The 19,053-nt window shown below is 40.3% G+C and overlaps 1 protein-coding gene across 1 annotated transcript in view; it reads left to right on the forward strand.

The window, feature by feature from the left end:
* Window positions 1-19,053, forward strand: part of ASAP2 (ArfGAP with SH3 domain, ankyrin repeat and PH domain 2) — a 210,861-nt gene that overhangs the window by 114,167 nt on the left and 77,641 nt on the right. Inside the window, exons 10-14 of the mRNA XM_019520660.1 lie at window positions 3,955-4,084; window positions 6,650-6,735; window positions 8,374-8,449; window positions 12,144-12,230; window positions 14,558-14,566. Coding sequence (XP_019376205.1) covers window positions 3,955-4,084; window positions 6,650-6,735; window positions 8,374-8,449; window positions 12,144-12,230; window positions 14,558-14,566 — 388 coding nt within the window. The remainder of the gene's footprint in view (window positions 1-3,954; window positions 4,085-6,649; window positions 6,736-8,373; window positions 8,450-12,143; window positions 12,231-14,557; window positions 14,567-19,053) is intronic.

Genomic DNA, 19,053 nt, shown 5'->3' on the forward strand with positions numbered 1-19,053 from the left:
ATGGGGCTTAGCCCTCCCCAGCAGGGTACAGCAGTAGGGCCACAAGGCAGCCCAGCCATGGCAGGGGGGGGGGGGGGCTGGGCTGGGCTGGGCTGGGCTGCTCTCAGGGCAGGCGGCAGCAGTGCTGGGAGGGGGGTTATCGGGGGGCTACAGCCACCCCAAAATTCACTGTTGCCCCCCAAGTTCCCCTCGAAGTGCTACCACCACCTGCCCCAAGTGCAGTGCAGCCCAGCTCCCCCGCCAGGAAGAGCTCGGCCCCAGCCCATAGCCCACCCTCATCCCACACGCAAATCCCAGGCACACGGCTCCCATGCCCTCCCCAAGTGGCCAGGTGCCCCCCCGGACAAGCCATTTGTGGCTCTGTCCTGCACCCCACCCTGGCTGTGTAGGGCCTACCTCTGCCCCAGCCCCACTTCCTCCCTTGCTGCTGTGGGGGGGAGGGGGCAGATAGAGGCCACAGCAGTGAGGGGAGAGAGCAGGACACAGGCAGGATATGGGGCTGGGGTGAGTGGGTTCTGCCTGTGCCCCACTCCCTTCCTCACCACTGAGACCTCAATCTGTGTGCCCCGTTCCCCCATGGCCCTTCCCCCACAGACTTAGCTGCTGTGGGTGGGTATGCGTACACATGCTCAGCCCCCCCCCCCAATTTTTTTTCTCCTTCCTCCTATTGGGTGGGGCTACCCATGCAACCCTCGACAGCTCACCAGAACTCGTTAAGTGGCCCTCCAGCCGAAATAATTGTCCGTCCCTGTTCTAACCTGTTCTCTTTCTGATTTTTTGCAACCGAAGAATTGCTGTATTTATTTTTTCCATGGTCACAAAACAGTAAAAGCTAATGGCTGTTTTTTTTTCTGAGGGGTGTCTTAAGTCTGAAATGATTGAGTCTTCTGTGTAGGACTTCTATATTATTAGGACCCTGAGATTAATAATCTCAAGGAAACATTTAAATTGTTTTATATAATGAAAACTTGATGAGCTGAACAGTCTCTTATATCTAACTACTCATTATAGGTCTTCATTTGAACTATAGTGGTTCTTCTCTTGTCTGATATCCAGATCTGTACTTATTTTAGATTAGTCATACACCAGCTGCATTCATAACAGGTCAAGTAAATTTAGAGGCTAAGCTGAACAAATATAACATGGACATATTGCATAAGTTGTAAACATGGCACCTGTGTAAAAAACCTGCCTCTGTTCAGCTGCTTACGAAATATTTTGTATGAATATTTTCCCTCATCTCATAGAATTTCCAGAATGTTTTGGTTTTGGCATTAAGTAGGTTTTTCTGCTATGGCAGAAGTGTTGTGTGTGGCTTTTGTGTTTTTTAAAAAAAAAGTGCAGTCTACTTAATTGCCTGATTAGTTCCAAATAGTTGATCTTCTTGGAAAATCTAAGTTCAAGTGTTGTCCTCTGTGAGCAAACAAGATGCCAGTAATTGATAGCTACTGAACTTGAATTCTTTCAGTGAATTTAGGTAGTAGGTCTCTTGTGATTTTTCACATGGGCCGCTACTGAAATTGAGAGAGAGAAAAATGTTTCTGGATACCTTCTGTAAAGTTTGATTTTTTTTTTTTTTTTTTTTTTTAAAGCTTTCTAGTAGCTACTTAACATATAGACTACTCTGTTTAAAGTGCCAGAAAGGAAAGTGAGTAGGTTTCGCCATCTTTTCTGAATGCCTTGTACTAAAACTTTTTTTCCTTCAGAATTGGTGTTTGGTTAATCCATTGTTTTTGGACTTTAGTTTCTTTGGATACAGAATAGTCCACTGTTTTTTGCATCAAATCTGCTTGTACCATTGTTGAGATCACCCTCTTTTTGACACACACGCCATTTTAATGTTAATTATAATATTAATACTTAGAATTGTGGAAACCTCATTTTCTTCATTTCAGTATTTCAAGTAGCTGAAAGATCTTCTAGCAAAGGTTGAAATCAGTGGGCCTAGAAATGTACTGTTGTCATGTCACATAAGCAGGGTGACCATAAGGAAATCCTCAACACCTGGGACGTTCATCTAGAACAGGGGCAGGCAATTATTTTGGGCAGAGGGCTGTTTACTGAGTTTTGGCAAGCCATCGAAGGCCGCATGACAGGCAGCCAGGGCAGCTAAATATTAATTTTCTAAAATTTTTAGGGGCCCCGCAGGCCGGGTAGAATGGCCTGGCAGGCTGCATCCAGCCCACGGGCCACATTTTGCCCGCCCCTGATCTAGGATGCCTGGGACACTGCCTTCTCCCCCAATTCCCTCTATGCTCTCCTAAGTTACCAGGGGCAGGGTGGCATGTTGGGCAGGCAGTGGTGCCTGTCTGCCCACCTGCAAGGTGCTCTGCACTGCTCTGACTCCTGGCCAGACTGCACCCTGTGCTCCTGCATTTCCAAGGACACCCATTATAATTCTCAACAGCCAGCCAGAACCAGCCTCTGATGTCTGTGACTGTCATGGCTAAACCAGGACGTATGGTCACCTTACACATAACCATGATGGGAACAAAAATGAAGACTTTTCTTTTTGACACTTCTGACTCTCTTCACTGATGCTTCTATGGAATCATTCATCTTTGTAGCTTAATACATCTCCTTGAAGCTTCATGAATTTTTTTACCTGTACATTCTGTGTTGAGCTTCTCAAACCTAAATTCATTCTGGAATTGCTTTTCTGATTTATATTAATAAAGGTTTTCTCTGCAAATGGAGGGGATTTTCCTATGGTGTCCTTCCTATCCTGGAAGACTTTGTGGAGTGAAAATCTGGGCAACACTGGCTGGATAGGCTCCTGGGAAATTACAACTTTCTTAAAAATGTTGTTTGCTAGTAAAGAGGCAGCAGTGGGGCTTATGGTGTTCAGAAAGTTTCCTAGTGGAAAGTTTGATGAAAGATTAAACCTGGTTACTTTGTGCTGTTAGAGGCTATTGATGCAACATTTAGCCATTCTTTTGATAGGAAATGCAAGTACAGAACTTATGAATAATGGGAAATCTTCAGCACATGGAAGACATTTTTCACAAGATGTTCAAAATCAAGTTGAGAACAGTGTGCAATTCTTGCCTTGAAGCAACTATCTTTAAGCATATAGTTGATTTAATCTAATGGATACTTGCTCGTGCAAGGTTAAATGAGCATGGTATTTCCTGTTCGATTTTCCTCTGTATTGTTTATTGGAAGGGTCTTTTTCTATCATTTTAATGTTCTTGGTTTCCAAGTAATACAAATGGTAAACTTGTTCCAAAACCCAAATAAATCTCTACATGCTTACATTTTTCAAGTACTGATCTAATTGGCTAATGTAATTACATTGCAGTCACTTTAAGAATAACGTGGGAACCAACTAAAATAAATTAGTGAGCAGAAAAAGAAAAGCTGTGTATAATAATGTATTTATATATTTATGACAGATTTTGATTATTTAGCTGTAGGAAAGGTGCACAGCAGTGTAGTAGAACCTGTGTTATCCAGAACTTTTGGAAAGCATTGGCAAAAGTTTTTAGAGAAGCAGGATGGCTGGTCTAGCACACTTTGAAATCTGTACCAGCCTGCTGCTCAACATCCCCAGCACCCACTGGCTCAGTAGCAGGAAGAGGTGACAGCTGTGGTATTGATGGGAAATCCTGTATGCAGTGAAGATGATGTGATGGTAGGAGAGGCTTGGTAAATCTAGAGACATAATTGAACACTGTTAGCCCAGGTGTGGTCAGATGCAATTATGCTTTAATTTTAGACTTCTTGTCAGTTTACTACCTCCTCTTTGAATCCCTTTGTCAGTCACTTGTTCTAACAGATGATTGGATTAGGTTTCTGATACAGGAAGTTGCTACTTCTCCTTGGTTCCTTATCAAGTTCTAATACAATAGAGAATGGAAATAACTAAAATGCAGGGCTATAAGAGTTTCTTTAGGTTATCAGATTTAGTGAGATTTGATTGATTACATTTGATTTTGTTTCTTTCCCATTTAGTACGAAAATAGAGAAGGAGAAAAAGGAGCATGCTAAGCTACATGGAATGATCCGCACAGAAATAAGTGGAGCTGAAATTGCAGAAGAGATGGAGAAAGAAAGGAGGTTCTTTCAGCTACAGATGTGTGAGGTAAGATTTAACATTGAATACAAATGTTCCATTATACTTCAAAAAGGGACATTTTGAGGGAAAAAATGCATCCTTGGCTTGTAGCAACTGTGGTGCTTGAGGGAAAGATGTACCATATTATTTGATTTAGGATTTTAAAATAAACCTCACCATTCTGACCTGCTAGCCTTGCAAAGAATTTTAGGTTCTTTGTTGATTTTTACATATTAATACACTGTAGATAACTAAATGTATAACTTAGTCAATTGCTTTGAGTTGAAGATGAGTCTTTGCAGTGTCAATGAACTCCAAATTATTTTAAGGTGCAGGGGATTCTCTCATTTGTTCCCTTAAAAAATCTTGTCTACCATATCATTAGGTTTGTATTTGAAAAAAATAAGGCCATTAGGAATGGATTCCAGTTACCTTTTCATATTCTTAACAAAGTTACTACCAGTAACATTGTTTTATAATTATGAAGCATTTGACAGTTATTTTTAAATACAGTATTTTTTCCGTTGGGATTTGTGCAACAGGGTGATAGCCTTCAAAACCCTATGTAAGCATTTGGGCCTCTTCTGCTGAGTCACTTCAGGCTTCAGTCCAAAGGTGCCTCCTTTACTTTGGTTGGAGCTAATTTGACCTAGATACCAAACTCACTCGGCCACAGTTGCCCTGACTATCAGTGTACAGATTTAGTATGCAAGTCTTTGATAATTCAGGGCTCTCATCTCTATACAGAGTGTAAAAGTGAGATTTTTCAAAATTAGTGAAGGGTTTGGATGGCTAATTCTCATCAATATTAAAAGGGTATTAAGTGATCAAATCCCTTTTAATTCCCTTTAACAGTATTAGGCATAGTACAATGTGATGATCCTACTGTTCCTGCAACATTGGAAAATTCTAGGAAGATGGTTCTTATTTATAGGTCCTACCTTGGGGGCTTCCTTGAGCCTCTTTCATTGTAAGAAGTTGAAAATATTTTATGTTAAGGTTGCTGGATATGTTGATCCAGGTGCCTTAATGTCCTTGTTTCTCTTGAATAATCACATTAAAATACAGCATTGAAAAATCTGCTTGAATATGGCCATATTTTAGTGTATTTTATTTTAATCATTCTGAAAGGATGAAATATTGCAGGTACTCATGGGAGACTGCGTTCATTTGGAGCATTCTTAGTAAGCTTCTTCACCTGCAGGTCACCAATTTGAATTCTGCCTTGCATGGTAGGAATTAAAAATTGTTCCTATTGAATACATATTGGTGGATCCTGCACAAGAGTTCAGTAAGACCCAGTTCTGGCTCCTGTATCTCAAATTTGCCATCATTCTCTGTATTAAACTCTTAAGTTTTTTTGAGCTGTGTTGGTTTCTGGCTTTGGGCTTGTGGAGTGCCTTTCACAGAAGGTTCCTGATCATGACAAGGTTTCTAGCAAGTGTTCCTTCCAAAGGCCCCAAACTTGTGAAACCTGGCCATGTGATTCACAGGGGGAACTCAAAAATCAGAATAAAAAATCAGAATCAAAAGCAAAGACACTTTAAACAAAAAGAAACAAAAAAGTAAAACAATTGTCTAGCAATATTGAAGATGCCCTTTTGCATGCAACCACATTTACTGCCAGACCGTTGTGTTTTAGAGATGAACCTTGGGCCAGATTCTCTCGTATGCGGGATGCAAGTAAACTTGGGGACCTAAGCGTGACTCTATTCCAGTCTCCTTCAGTCCCTGCAAAACAGTTAACACAAAAGGTGGGAGGGCCTTGCTTCTCATCACTCTTTTGTAACCAGTGTTCCCTCTAAGGAGTAGTAGTCCGTGAGTGCGCTGCCTCAGTCTGGCGTGGGATGCTTACCAAAGGGGGCTGGGGGCCAGAGGCCAGGGGCTAGAGCTGAGAGGCTGGGGGCCAGAGCCGGCTGGAGCTGTGGGCCAGAGCCGAGAGACCGGAGGCTGGGGGTTGGGGCCAGGGGCTGCCGCGGGATCTGCTGGCTCCGGGGAAGTGCTCCACTCCCCAGTCCCGATGCGGGGGAACGGAGCACTTCCCCAGAGCTGGCGGAGCCTGCGCCAGGCTCCCACCACCACCTCGCCTAGGAGCTGACCTTCAGCTCCTCTCCTGGTGTACAGCCTTGAAAAGGCTGTGCATGGCCACACTTTTAGTTGTGCGTGGCCTCGCACGTGCACACCTTAGAGGAAACCTTGTTTGTAACTCAGTCTTAAGGGTACGATCATGGTGTGTTATGATAACATGTATTATTAAGAACTTGAACAGGGTGGAATAGAATCAAACTGAAGTGTCCCTTACATTTCCTGTGAATCTGACTTGCAGTAGGCCTGAAAAATTTGAAATAGCTAAATTTTAACGTCATCATAGTCAAGTATTCTAACTGGGTATTGAGACCTAGCGCTGACACCAGTTGCTTGTGTGAAGCCCTGAAATTTCTCTTCATCAGGCTCAAAGTTTTCAGCCTCTTTCAACATGCTGTTTCTGGGGAGATTTAAATTAGGTTGATAATAAACTTTAAGGGTCTTATCACACTGTGAAGCAGCAAATAGTGTGTCACTAATTTTTTTCTGTTAATTGTTTTTTAATAGTACCTGCTGAAAGTCAATGAAATCAAGATTAAAAAAGGAGTTGATTTGCTTCAGAACCTGATCAAGTATTTCCATGCACAATGCAAGTAAGTTTGATTACACAACCTCTTGAGCAACATGTTGCATTTTCCTGGTGGTAACAATTATTCTTCTAAAAATATTTTCCTGCATCTTAGATCTAAGAATCAGTTGTACGAATTTAGCAGTAGTATTTTTGACAAACTGTTTTGGCCTAATAGATCAGTCACTGTTTATTTGTTATGTTACTTAACATGATATGAGGCATTAGATGGATCTAATACTATGGCATGTATTTGGCATGTTCAGTAATATGTCTAGATTGGTCTACTGGCTGTCTGATCTTTCAGAATGTTTCTGGCAATGAGTTAAATTACTTCTGCTCTACAAACATAAATAGGGTAAACAATAGGGGAAAATTGTTTTGAGAGAATGGCTTTATCTCCAGCTCGATGGAGAACTTCCGAAATAAACACAGAAGACCTCATTAGACAACTGAACTTGGTTGATTGGGTTTTTTGACAGATCTATTATATAACAATAAACTCATTGCTATAAAGTGAGCAACCAGTATCAACCTGTTTACATTGATAAATAGACCTGTCTTCCAAGCATTCTGTTGGGTTGTATAAAAGTAATCTTTCTACACTATTAATACTGTAAAATCAGTTTGATAGCTAATCTGTGTCATTTATGTGCGTTTTGCTTTTCATTGAGCTTCAACAATAAAAAAAAAAAAATTTTTGTTTTCCCATCCGGTTTCCAATGCTGTAGTGTTTATGCTTTGAACATTTCAGAGAGAGGTTTAAGTTGTGTGTGGTGCAGCTTTCTTCAAAAATACTGAACACGCTTATCTTCTAAAAAAAATATTAAAAACTGGAACACGTAGCAAAATAAATGTGACTCTACTTGCTATGCACATGCTCAGGCAGGCTTCGTATCAAAACCTTGACAAATGCTTGAGTCTCTGAATAACGAATGGATCTTCCTTTCTTTAGACAGGTCCTTGTAAGATATAGGCCTTTAAAATTTATAATTTTTTTTGTATATATAAATGCTGTTGCCAGTCTAAAACTAAATCTGGTCTATTTTGGGCTTTGAGAAAAGGTAGGGAGGAGGAAGAAAATCCACAGTTGAGGTTAGGGAAAGTTTTTTACAGTGTGTCATATCCAGGGATCCTGTTTTTCTCTGATTTAAAAAAAAAAAATCCCCAATTTTCAGATGGAAAAAAAGTAACCCAAAATCCACATTTTTCTATGATAAAAATGAAACACCACTCTGTGTGTGCGTGTGTGTGTGTGGTGTTTCGTTTTAGTCACAGAAAAAATGTAGATTTTGTGGGGGGGTTTAATATGAAAATGGGGGGGGTTAATCGGAGAAAAACAGGATTCCGAATATCATTTTCAGCGTGATGTTTTGAAGGTACTTATAGATTGTAAGAATGAGTTTATAAAGTGATGGAATTGTGGGTGTGTAACTGGTGAATTGGTTAAAGCTGCATGAAAAATGAATATATCCTGCAGTCTTGCTGTTTATCACGGATACCACTTTTGTGTTTTATGGCGTGTGTGCATATACCTTTTTCAGCTTCAACAGTGTCTCTCTTCAGTAAAGTGTTTATAACAGAAAAGACTAAAAATCTCAAACATTTTAAACTAATTCTAACCAGAATGTTTCCTTTCTGCATTGCTCCCCACGCACAAAAGTTTCTTTCAGGATGGATTGAAAGCAGTTGAAAGTCTCAAGCCTTCAATTGAGACGCTCTCAACAGATCTTCATACAGTAAGTAGTAACCTGCTATGTTGTTGGTGCAAAGATGGCTTACTAAAGAAATAAAAATCTTTCTGGTGAAGATGTATTGAGTAGCTTCACAAGGTTCTTTGGGTAGATGTGATACTTTTTATTAGACCAACTAAATAGTTAGAAAATTGTTCTTTGCAAGCTTTTGGGCACAAACACCCTTCTTAAGGCATAGGAAGAGTTTGCTGCTGTCTTGGGCACTCTCCTGGGTGGAATAGAAGCCAATATGCAAAATGCAGGTCAGTGAAAATGCAAATGTGTGGCAGTGAGGATAAGAGGGAATGGGAGACAATAGGCATGAGACAGGTAGGTTGCTGGGTAAGGGGGATGTTGAACTGGTGATAGAATGTACCTGGAAAAATGCAGACAGGTTACCGAGGGTTATCTGATGGCAGGCAGGTTATAGTGTGCCATAAATCCAATGCCTATATTTAGTCTGTGATTTTTTTGTATCTGGTAGATTTATGAAGTAAAGTTTATAGGCTTATCTATGAAAGGTGTTTTGTAAATTCCCTTTGAGGATTACAACTGAGAGACTGGAGAGAGAGTGGTTGTCTTGTGAGAAGTATGTACCCACAGGTAATTGGGTTTTTTGTCTTTGATAGTTTTCCAGTGTGTGTTTTTTGGTTTCTGTACATATTTTCCATCAGGGCATTGTATTACATTTCTGGAAGTGCAGGTATAGGATCCAGGAATGGTGATGGTTTTGTTGTGGGGTATAGTTATTGTGGGAGTGGTGGAGATGTGTTGGCAGGCTTTACATTCTTTGTCCTGGCATCATCTGGATCCATTCATTGTGCTTTGAACTGTAAGAAGTTTGCTTCTGGTGATAAGGTTAGTGAGGTTTGGTGCTTGTTTTAAAGGCTAGGATGTGTGGTCCTGGAAAGATCTCTTTTAAGAATTATGTCATCTTCTAGTATGGGTTTCAATTGTTTGAGGATTTTCTGTATAGGTTCCAGGGAAGGATGGTATGTCATAACCAATGGTGTGCAGGGGTGCACTGATAAAGATTTTTTTGGCCGAAACTGATGGCTGATTATTAACCATCCATATCAGTGGATACTTATCCGATTGCCGATTATGCAGCCTAACAGTTGAAGAGCAGCATCCAGTTGGTAAGTCTGTGGGGGTTGAAGGGGCATGGGAGGGCAAATCAAGGCCCTCATGGTAAGGGACAGAATGGGGCTGGGGATGGGGCAGGGCCAGGAACTGCCCAGCCAGGGCAGAGCAAGGCACAGGATGGAGTTGGAGGCAGCTCATTCAGGGGGCACAGGGAGGGGAAATGGCTCCCCGCTTTACATGCCCCCCCTGGGGAAGGCATATAACCCAACCTGTAGCCCCTCCCCCATAATCTCCTCCTTCTAGTGCCGCTGCCACCCACCCTGTCCCCACCTGCCCTGAGTTTAACCCCGGCCCAGCCCTCCCACTGGGAAGAGGCTGGCATAGTCCCTGGCCCTGAGCCCACAGTGGGTAGCCCCCCCTCACCCTGCACACAGATCCGGGGGCATATGCCTCCCATGCCTCCCCAAGGGGTGCATGCAGTGGTGGGGAGCCTTTCCTGATGCATTTCCTGATGAACTGCCCACGGTTCTGTCCTGCACCCTGCCCCAACTGGGCAGTGCCTGCCCCAGCCCCATTCCCTCCCTCACTGTGGGGGCCTTAATCTGCCCACCCCCATGATCCTTCCCTTCCTTACACCCCTTCCCCCATCAGACTTACCAGCCAGACACTGCTCTCCAAACTTCCAGGCTTCATTTCTGGCCACATGCATGCTGCGGTTGTGCACATGCGTGCGGCATTAATCGGTGATATTATTGGCTACATAAGCTAAAAAAAGCCAATTGCCAATAATGTCAGTTTTCCTTTTATCAGTGCTAATCAGATATGGACTAATATATTGGTGCATCTCTAATGGTGTGCAATTTGTGGGGATTTTCTTTTTGTACTGCAGCAAATCTTCTCGTGATATCCAGGTGGCTCTTTCAAAAGTACAATCTATCTCTCTGGAGGAGTGTTCTTGTTGGGTGAAACCCCTTTTGAGATTTGTGAGGTGACAATTGTGGGTATTCTCCTCAGTGCAAATTTGGTAGTATTGGAGGGCTTGGCTGTATACTGGAGCTTTCTTAATGCGTTTAGGGTGATTGCTGATTCTGTGTAGATATGTATGTTAGTCCGTGGGTTTCTTGTATATGGTGGTTTGTATTTTACCATTCTGGATATTAATCATAGTGTCTAAAAAGGAAATGTTGCCACGATCAATATCCAGAATGGTAAAATACAAACCACCATGTACAAGAAACCCACGGACCAACACACATATCTGCACAGAACCAGCAGTCGCCCTAAACCAAACAACAACTGTGGACCAGAATGAACGCATACTGGAAATCTATCAGAGAAAAATACCAAATTACCTGTGGGTGCACACTTCTCACAAGACAACCACTCTCTCTCCAGTCTCTCAGTTGTAATCCTCAAAGGGAATTTATAAAACACCTTTCATAGATGAGCCTATGAACTTTACTTCATAAATCTACCAGGTACAAAAAATCAAGGACTAAATATAGACATTGGATTTATAGCACATTATACCCTGCCTGCCATCTGATAATCCTAGGTAGCCTGTCTGCATTTTTCCAGCTACATTCTGTCACCAGTTCAACATTTCACCTCCCACCACCTGCCTGTCTCACACCTATTGTTCCTCATGGCTTCTGATCCTCACTGCCACACATTTGTATTTTCACGGACCTGCATTTTGCATGTTGGCTTCTATTCACCCAGGAGAGCATACAAAACACCAGCAGACCCTTCCTATGCCTTAAGAAGGGTGTTTGTGCCTGAGAGCTTGCAAAGAACAATTTTCCCAACTATGTAGTTGGTCTAATAAAAGATATCACATCTACCCAAAGAACTTTGTCTGCCTGTGTCTTTAGACCAACACGGCTACAACCAACAACCTTTGAGTAGCTTCGGCATTTTGTATTTTCAAGAGTTTTCACCTAGCCTGTAAAATAATCAGTTATTTGTACAGTAGAATCCAGATAATAGGTAGGGTTAGATGTCTTAGCTCAGGCAAAGATGAGGGTTTGAATCAACTTGGGGCATACACTGTGGTAGCAATAGCTCTCTGGGACTGCTGAGGTGCTCCACTGATTGCAGCTTTTACTTCAAAGGAGTAGAGAAGCAGCACCATTTGAAAAGTGAAAGCCTGAGCAAAAAACTACCCCATCTCCTTCACTGAACAGCTCCCAGTGAATTAAGTGGGTTGCCAACCACCCAGATAAAATAAACTGGGTTCTACTGTATTAATGTAGTATCTGGAAACCTTTGTCATAGACTCAGACCCCATCATGGTAGGCATTGCACATGCGCACAAGAAGTCTCTGCTTCAAAGAGTTTACAATTAAAGTGTAAAACAAGAAGGGGAGAGAATGCAGGAAGATGGGTTATAAAAGGAGACTCCGTGTCAGTATCAGGCAGCAGGACAGGCAGTGGTCTCTACATAACAGGAACCTAACCACTGTCAAGCTTTTACACAAAGAAAAAGAAACTAGCTGAACATATTTCAGGAAATCTGAAGCCAGTTAATCAACAAATTTTTAAAGAAAATTGTTACTATAAATTAGTAACATATTGTTTTTTAAACTGTGTTTTGTCTGTTTCTGTCCTTCAGATCAAACAAGCCCAGGATGAGGAGAGAAAACAGCTAATACAGCTTAGAGATATTTTAAAATCAGCACTCCAAGTTGAGCAGAAAGAGGTGAGCATAAAAGGTGATTTACCTTAAAAATATTATTTGTAAATACATTTCTAATTCAATGATATTTAGAATGTTGAATAAAAACCTTTTTTACCAGTCCTAAAATCTGCTTTGTTTTTGGTAAACTGGCTTATTTCAGTTTTGATGCTCATATTGGGTGCTTCTGACAGGGTTTTAAAAGAAGGAATCCTTGCCGATTTTGAGTGAGAGCTTTTTGTAAAAGGGTTTTTCCTCTCGTTTCCTAATATTAGAGGTTGAATAGTGTATGCTGTTCTGTAAACTGCAGGCAAGTGCTTCTGTCACTCAAACTGAGAATCAAAATACATTGACAATAATCATAAAACCCAGCCAGCAGGGACCTCACATGGTAAATATATTTTATAATGTCAGTAAGAGTATTATAAACTAAAATAACTCTGAACGCATAAATACTTCCTGCCTCATCTGTAACAGTAGTAATGGCGCTTGATATTCTGCTGCAAGACATCACTTTTCAAAGGTGTCAGAATGTTGAGTTAATTGAGTGATCTAATTGACTGAACAGTTTTTCTAATGGAAGAAAAACGTGATTCTCTCCATGTTAAGTGGATTGCTCAACTAGATTCAAAATATTCAGGAGTGTTGGTCTGCAGCCTGTGGGTTGGATCTGTGCCTGTTGTGGTTGATTTATAATCTATTCCCGGATGTTAGGTCTACCAGTGGTTGAGATCTCAAGTGCTTTCTCCTATTTACACAAAAGATTTCTCTCTTTCATTCGAGTGCTTGTTGGGTTAATTAATAAAATTAAAAGTATGTCACTTCTACCCTTTCCAAGCTTCTCCTTTGAGAGAGAGAGAGAGAGATATTATTGCTAAAATATGAAGGAGTTTCTTCTAGAGACTTAATTTATCTCTTAAGTATGGCTGTGTATTTAGGCTTAATTCAGAAGCTGTGCTGTTCTGGATTCTAGACATGGCAAGCTTACCATGTTGACAGATCAGTAAGCAGTCTTTGATACTTTTGACTCAGCTGCTATTGGCTTGCAAATTCAGGCAAGATTGGAAGGGTTTTTAAACCCAAAAGCTTGCTTAAAAATATTTTTTCCAACTATTTAAGTTAGTCTAATAAAAGATATCAGATTCACCCAAAGAACCTTGTCTGGCAAGGTTGGATGGAGTTTTGCAAAGATAGCTTCAGTTCATGGCTTGTCTGCTTTACACAAACTCTTGTTCAGTATTTTGCAGATTTTTCTGTCATCCCTTGTTTAATTTGTATCTGTACCTGCCACTGGAGAAAAGAAAATAGGAAGACATTTTATACTTTACTGGGATGAGAATCCAGGTGCCTCAGAGCTGAAAGCTCCTTTGTTAGACAACCGACAGAAGAAGGAGCTTTACTTTTCAATCCCTTGCCAAAGTGAGCAGGGTAGAGTTTGCTTGTGAGTTGACTAAAGTTCAGCCCAGACAAGGCAGATGTGATGATCTGGAGTTAAAAGAGAGAATTAATTGAAAGGGTTATATCTGTCTTACCTTGTTGAGGTTCTTCTGGAACCCAGATGTCTTCTGACATTTCACAGGAGAATGCTATTTCTCAACATCTACCTTTAGATGATAGCCTGCAGCCTTTTTTCAATAAGTACACTTTAAGATGTTGACTTTCAAGTATAAAGCCTTCCATGGTTCGGTCTTGAACGTATTGGAGATGACCACTTTTCTTTAGGTGCTGGTTTATTGTTTGTGATCAGCTGAGATGCATTCTCTTGCTAGTCATTCTCATGGCTGAGATCTGGGAACCTGAATGCAAGTGTGGAGAGCAAGAATACCAGCAAAATTTGCTTCTCCTTTGGGTCAGAGTTTTTGCCATTTGGGACATGTTGCACAATTTTAGTTTTCTCAAGAAAGGTGGCTTGAAGCAGGGTAAGTATCATTGTTATTAAGGACGTGGTTTCCAGAGCACTCAATGAGCACATTTTACAAATTGAAAAATATATTATTGTGAAATACAGATCATACAAATTTGTGTGCCCCAAGGTATAGGAAATAGAGATTTTTGGGATGATGACTTTAATACTTAAAGATTTACAAGTAATCTTAAAATTTTCCAAAACAAAACGTTATTATGGTCTTAGTACAACAGTCTTACATCTTGCAAAAGGCATTAAAAGTATGGTTGCTTTTTAAAAATTATTTGAAAAACAAAGTTAACAAAGGGAAGCCAGTCAACTCTGATAATGTTTTATTGTACAGCCAACTAACAGTATTTCCATCTATTTCACTGAAATGTAATATCTTGTACTGTAACTAATTTTGTTTCCCTCCTAAAATGCATTTGCCTTTATGTGACCGAAGTCTAGGAGAGTAAGTGATTCAGCTTTCTTATAAATAGCAAGTGCATGTTTTCTAGTTGGATTTCAAGAAACTGGATTTTTCCACTTAAAAATGCTCATTTTGTCCATATGGAAGAACTGTTTGTTTTTCTTCTGTATTCTGTGAACTGCACAAAAAATATTAGTTTTTTATGGGGAAAGAGAGCTTTTGAATGCATGCCAATTTTAATAGACTATTTTTTCCATTAATTGGAAATCAAATCCAGTTACTTGATTTGGTCTACCTAAGGCCTTTTAAAGATGGTTTTTATTTATGATTTTTATGTATGAATTAACACATGTTGTTTCTGTCCGTATTATGTTTTTGTTCTTTTTACATGTTCATAATGAATATTTTTTGTGACAGTAAACATTTCCCCATACCCATGAAGCTTTCCATGTGTGTGCATGTGGCATGTGTGCACCTTGCCTGTCGCTTCTAATTTTTTTAACTGATCCTTTAATTTGAAAAAAAAATATAATGCTTCAAGACCAAGTACAAACCTTGAAATAATAACTTACCTAGAGTTAAACACAACCCTGTTAGACTGCATTGTAACTAAAGAACTTCAGAGATTGGAAACTAATTATTGGTCTATATTCATACACTGTTTAGGATTGAATTCTGCTAGATTACAGTAATGTTATATATTGATCACAGTTAGCCATTGACTCCTTCAGCACTACTGGAATCTGGCTTATCTGTTCTTTAGTCTTTACTGTGATAGCCTTGCCTTAAGGGAATCTGGAGGGGCCTGCAATACCTTAAACTGCCGACTATATATGCAGACTGTAGAACAGTGTGGTTTCTCAAACACATCAAATGAGATGATCCTGGGAAATCCAGGAAAACATGGGTTCTTGAAAAGCTGTAGAAGATCAAGGAGAAGAGCATTATAAGTAGAAGTGAATGGAGTAGTTGAAATCAGCTGACTCATAAGCAGCATGAGCATAATTGGTGCAACTGGCTAAAATCCTGGTGTTATTCACAGTTGTGGAAGGATCAGCTGCTGGAGATAACAATGACCTTTCTTGTTTTGGAGGGCATATGGGGAGGGATTGAAAATGTAACTGCTGTTAATAATCCCTTTTATGTTAAAACAGCCATGCTTTGTGTTATAGAAGCCATTCCTTTTTAGGTCTTTTAAAATACAGTTAAAGTTAAGAATAAAACTCTGCATGGATGGTATGTGGAAAGCTAGCTGTTATTTGCCTGCCATACATTAAAATGGTAGAGAAGTTCGTTTCTCTTGTTTTCTTACATTCAAGTTGTAGAGGTGTTAGCTGAATTTTTCAGAATTACTCTAGTGGTATTGAATATTTTTATGGGACACTGTCTTCACTGTTCTGTTTCTAAAAAGAACGTCAGATGTTTGCTATGCTATTCAGTTTGATTTAGAAGAAAGTCTTTTGTAACACTGTAGAAGTAATTTTAAGTGTGGTAACAGTCAGAGAAGTGACTCACTGTAAACATGCCATAATAAAATGACTCACTTGAAAGCTGATAAAGGGAACAAGGTTCAGTTTCTGGGGCTTGCATGCTTTAGTAAGTCCTGATCATTTTATGATTAAGATGTACTTAAAAACACCAAAACAAAACACAACCCTTATACTTTGGCTTCCCCTCACATATTTCCTCTTCCCCCTCGATCCCGCTCTTTCAGCTACTGTTTTTAGATGTTGCTTGTGTCCTATAATGAACTGCCATTTGTTTCCAATGGTAATGAGCATTATTACTGCACGTTTCCTGCCACCAGATCTTGCCCTACAATGCGATCCGTGATGTATGAGCTCCTGAATGTAAACAGTATACAAAGCAGAAATAAGGAAATAGATCATGCTGGGGATCTGAATATGGAGAAAGCATGCTGAGGCAGACTGGAAGGATGTTAAGTGTGATGGTGACTTGTGATATGGCGTCTTGTCTAGCAGGAACTAGAATGAAATCATGAACCTATTTGTCACAAAGCTTAGGGGGGAAAAAACACCAGATGGTAATAGTTTTGGATACTATTAACTTGGGCTGCATTTGAACTAATGACCTAGAAGAGATAAGCTCTCTATCCTGTTCACTAGTCCCATTTTTATTTTGATCAGGCAATAATGTTAATGCTTCTAAATGTTCTGTTAGTACTAATGAATGTGTGGAAATATACGTCATCTACAGTAGCTTCCTCTTCAGCTGAGATAAAGCAGGAAGGTTGTATTATTTGCTTCCCAATTAGCCAAACATAGAAATGGAGCGTAAACAACAGATGAAAAGGAGTGGGAGGAAGGGAGCGAAAGAGAAATTTTACAGAAAAAAGCAGCAAAACACTGGGGAATACAGGGGAATTCCAGTATTTGTAAGCTTTGGAGGTCATCTGAAACCTTTGGCTAAGTAGAGACAGCCAAAAAGCCCGAGGCTGAATCAATTCAGTCTTTGAAGGTTAGTCTAAACTGCAGAGATTGAACTGGCAAGTAAGCAAACAGACATTCACTTTTGATTCAGGAAATGCAATCACATGCCTTCAGTGGTTCAAGTCAGAAGCCGGAGGGTGCTAGAGTGCAGCTCCAAGGCTTTTCCCCCCTCCCTGCTCGAGCAGAGGGAGAATGGCTAAGCCCCAGCCCAGAGCTATCTGGAGGGTCTGCAGGGGTGCGGGGAGTGCCTGCCAGGCTGAGGAGGGGGTGGGTAGGGAAAATGGTAGTGTCACTGAATTCATAAAAGCTTGAATAAGAACAGTCCTTTCTCTGAAGCAAGCATGTATTGAACAGAAGGGAATGCCCGTGTGGAGTCCTGCTGGCTGTGATCACAGACTACAAATCCCAAAGGCACCTGGATGCAGGAAAATGAAGTGATGAGCAACCCTGCAGAGTTCTGCTGTTGTGGATCTGGACTGCAAATCCCAGAGACTTTGGGGGCAGCAGGAAGAAGAAGTGAACACACAGCCTGTTTTGAGATGCTGGGAGACTCTGATTTAATTTTAACCAGGAAGGGTCTGGGACAAAAGTCTCATAAACCAGTTTGACCTAAATCAGTTAAGTCTGATTTATCTTAAACCAGTTTCAGCCATTTTGGAACTGCTTTGTGCACCAAGCTTCAGTTCTGTAATAGGTTTAGACTAGTTTCTGAAGACTTAAACTGATTTGTGTGTAACTTCTGTCCCTAGCCTTTGAGCTAGAGGGCTTGGGTAACTAAAATTTAGCTCTTGCAGAACTTCTAAATATCTTAAGAGAGGAGCTCTGCACTTGCAGAAAGGCATAAAGAAAAGGGGAGGGAATGTAACATTCGCAGGGCACAGTGAATCTGAAGCAGGAGAGAGCTGGCTGCAATCAGTGCTTCCCTGTTTTTGTTTGAGTACAAAGGTGGTACTCACATAATAAAAGTTTCTTCCTTTCTGAGAGAAGTAGCATGGCATGTATACATCAGTGCCAATACTCAGAGCACATTTTGGGACATTTAGCTTTAACCTGAAAAAAACAATATGTGGATAAGTTAGTTTATGATTTTAAAACCTTAATGAAGAGTTTTAAAAAATCTGTCCAGTCTTTGGTATGTTCTTTTCCTGATTCAACCCTAAAAAACAGTTCTAGATTGAGGAACCAGTGTCTGATGCTGACATCAGCCAGCTTGCAAATGCCCACGCTTTCCATTATTTGAAGGATGAAGGTGGGATACCTGGGTATCAAGAAATATTTTTATATGCTAGCAGACATACTCTTGAGGTCAGTAAACTGTCAAAAAGCAGTCCTTAGGCACAGATGAGAATTTTTTTATACCCTGTACCATTTTTATGCTTGGCAGCCAGATATGCCAAAACAAATAGTTCAGCATCGAACAGTCTTGGATAAGTCAGTCTTTACAAAAAGTAGTTTCCTAAGTCCATTTGCACCTTTGGAGCATTGTATGTTTAATATAGTTTTGTCACATTTACACTCAAGCAACCTAAATTTAAATTAATGTTCACACAAAGAGTACATTTGAAACATGATATTGCATCTCTTTAGCAAATGAGAGTTTTATTAAATTAGTAGGCTTATTTCTTAGATGATCAATTTATTCTTTTAACAGGTTTATGCTTAGATATTCCCAGAGATTCACTTAGGTGAGCTTTATTTCTCCATTTTTTTTCTCCCGTGTTTTTATCCTCTGCCATATAATGGTGTGCATTGCTTATAAGTAGCTAAAACAGCACACAGGAAAACATTTTTTTTTAAATCAGAGCCAATGTAATTTCATGGATTGGCAAATCTGTTCTATAGGACTATGGTTAATACAGCTTGAGACATAAGGTTCCTCATTATTAGAACATATTGTCCTCCTCTTTCTTCAGAAGATTAATGCTTGCCATTTGCAGGGTCAGCCTTCTGTTTTGTTTAGGGCCTAAGATACAAATCAACTGAAAAATCATTTCAGGGTGTTGATCCAATTCTTATGAGAGTAACCTCACCATTTTCCAACTCATTGGGGTATATTCCTAAATGATGCTGAAATATGGA

Source organism: Gavialis gangeticus, unplaced genomic scaffold (assembly GCF_001723915.1).
Source record: "Gavialis gangeticus isolate Ggan-Ray unplaced genomic scaffold, GavGan_comp1, whole genome shotgun sequence".
In the NCBI taxonomy this organism is placed as follows: domain Eukaryota; kingdom Metazoa; phylum Chordata; order Crocodylia; family Gavialidae; genus Gavialis; species Gavialis gangeticus.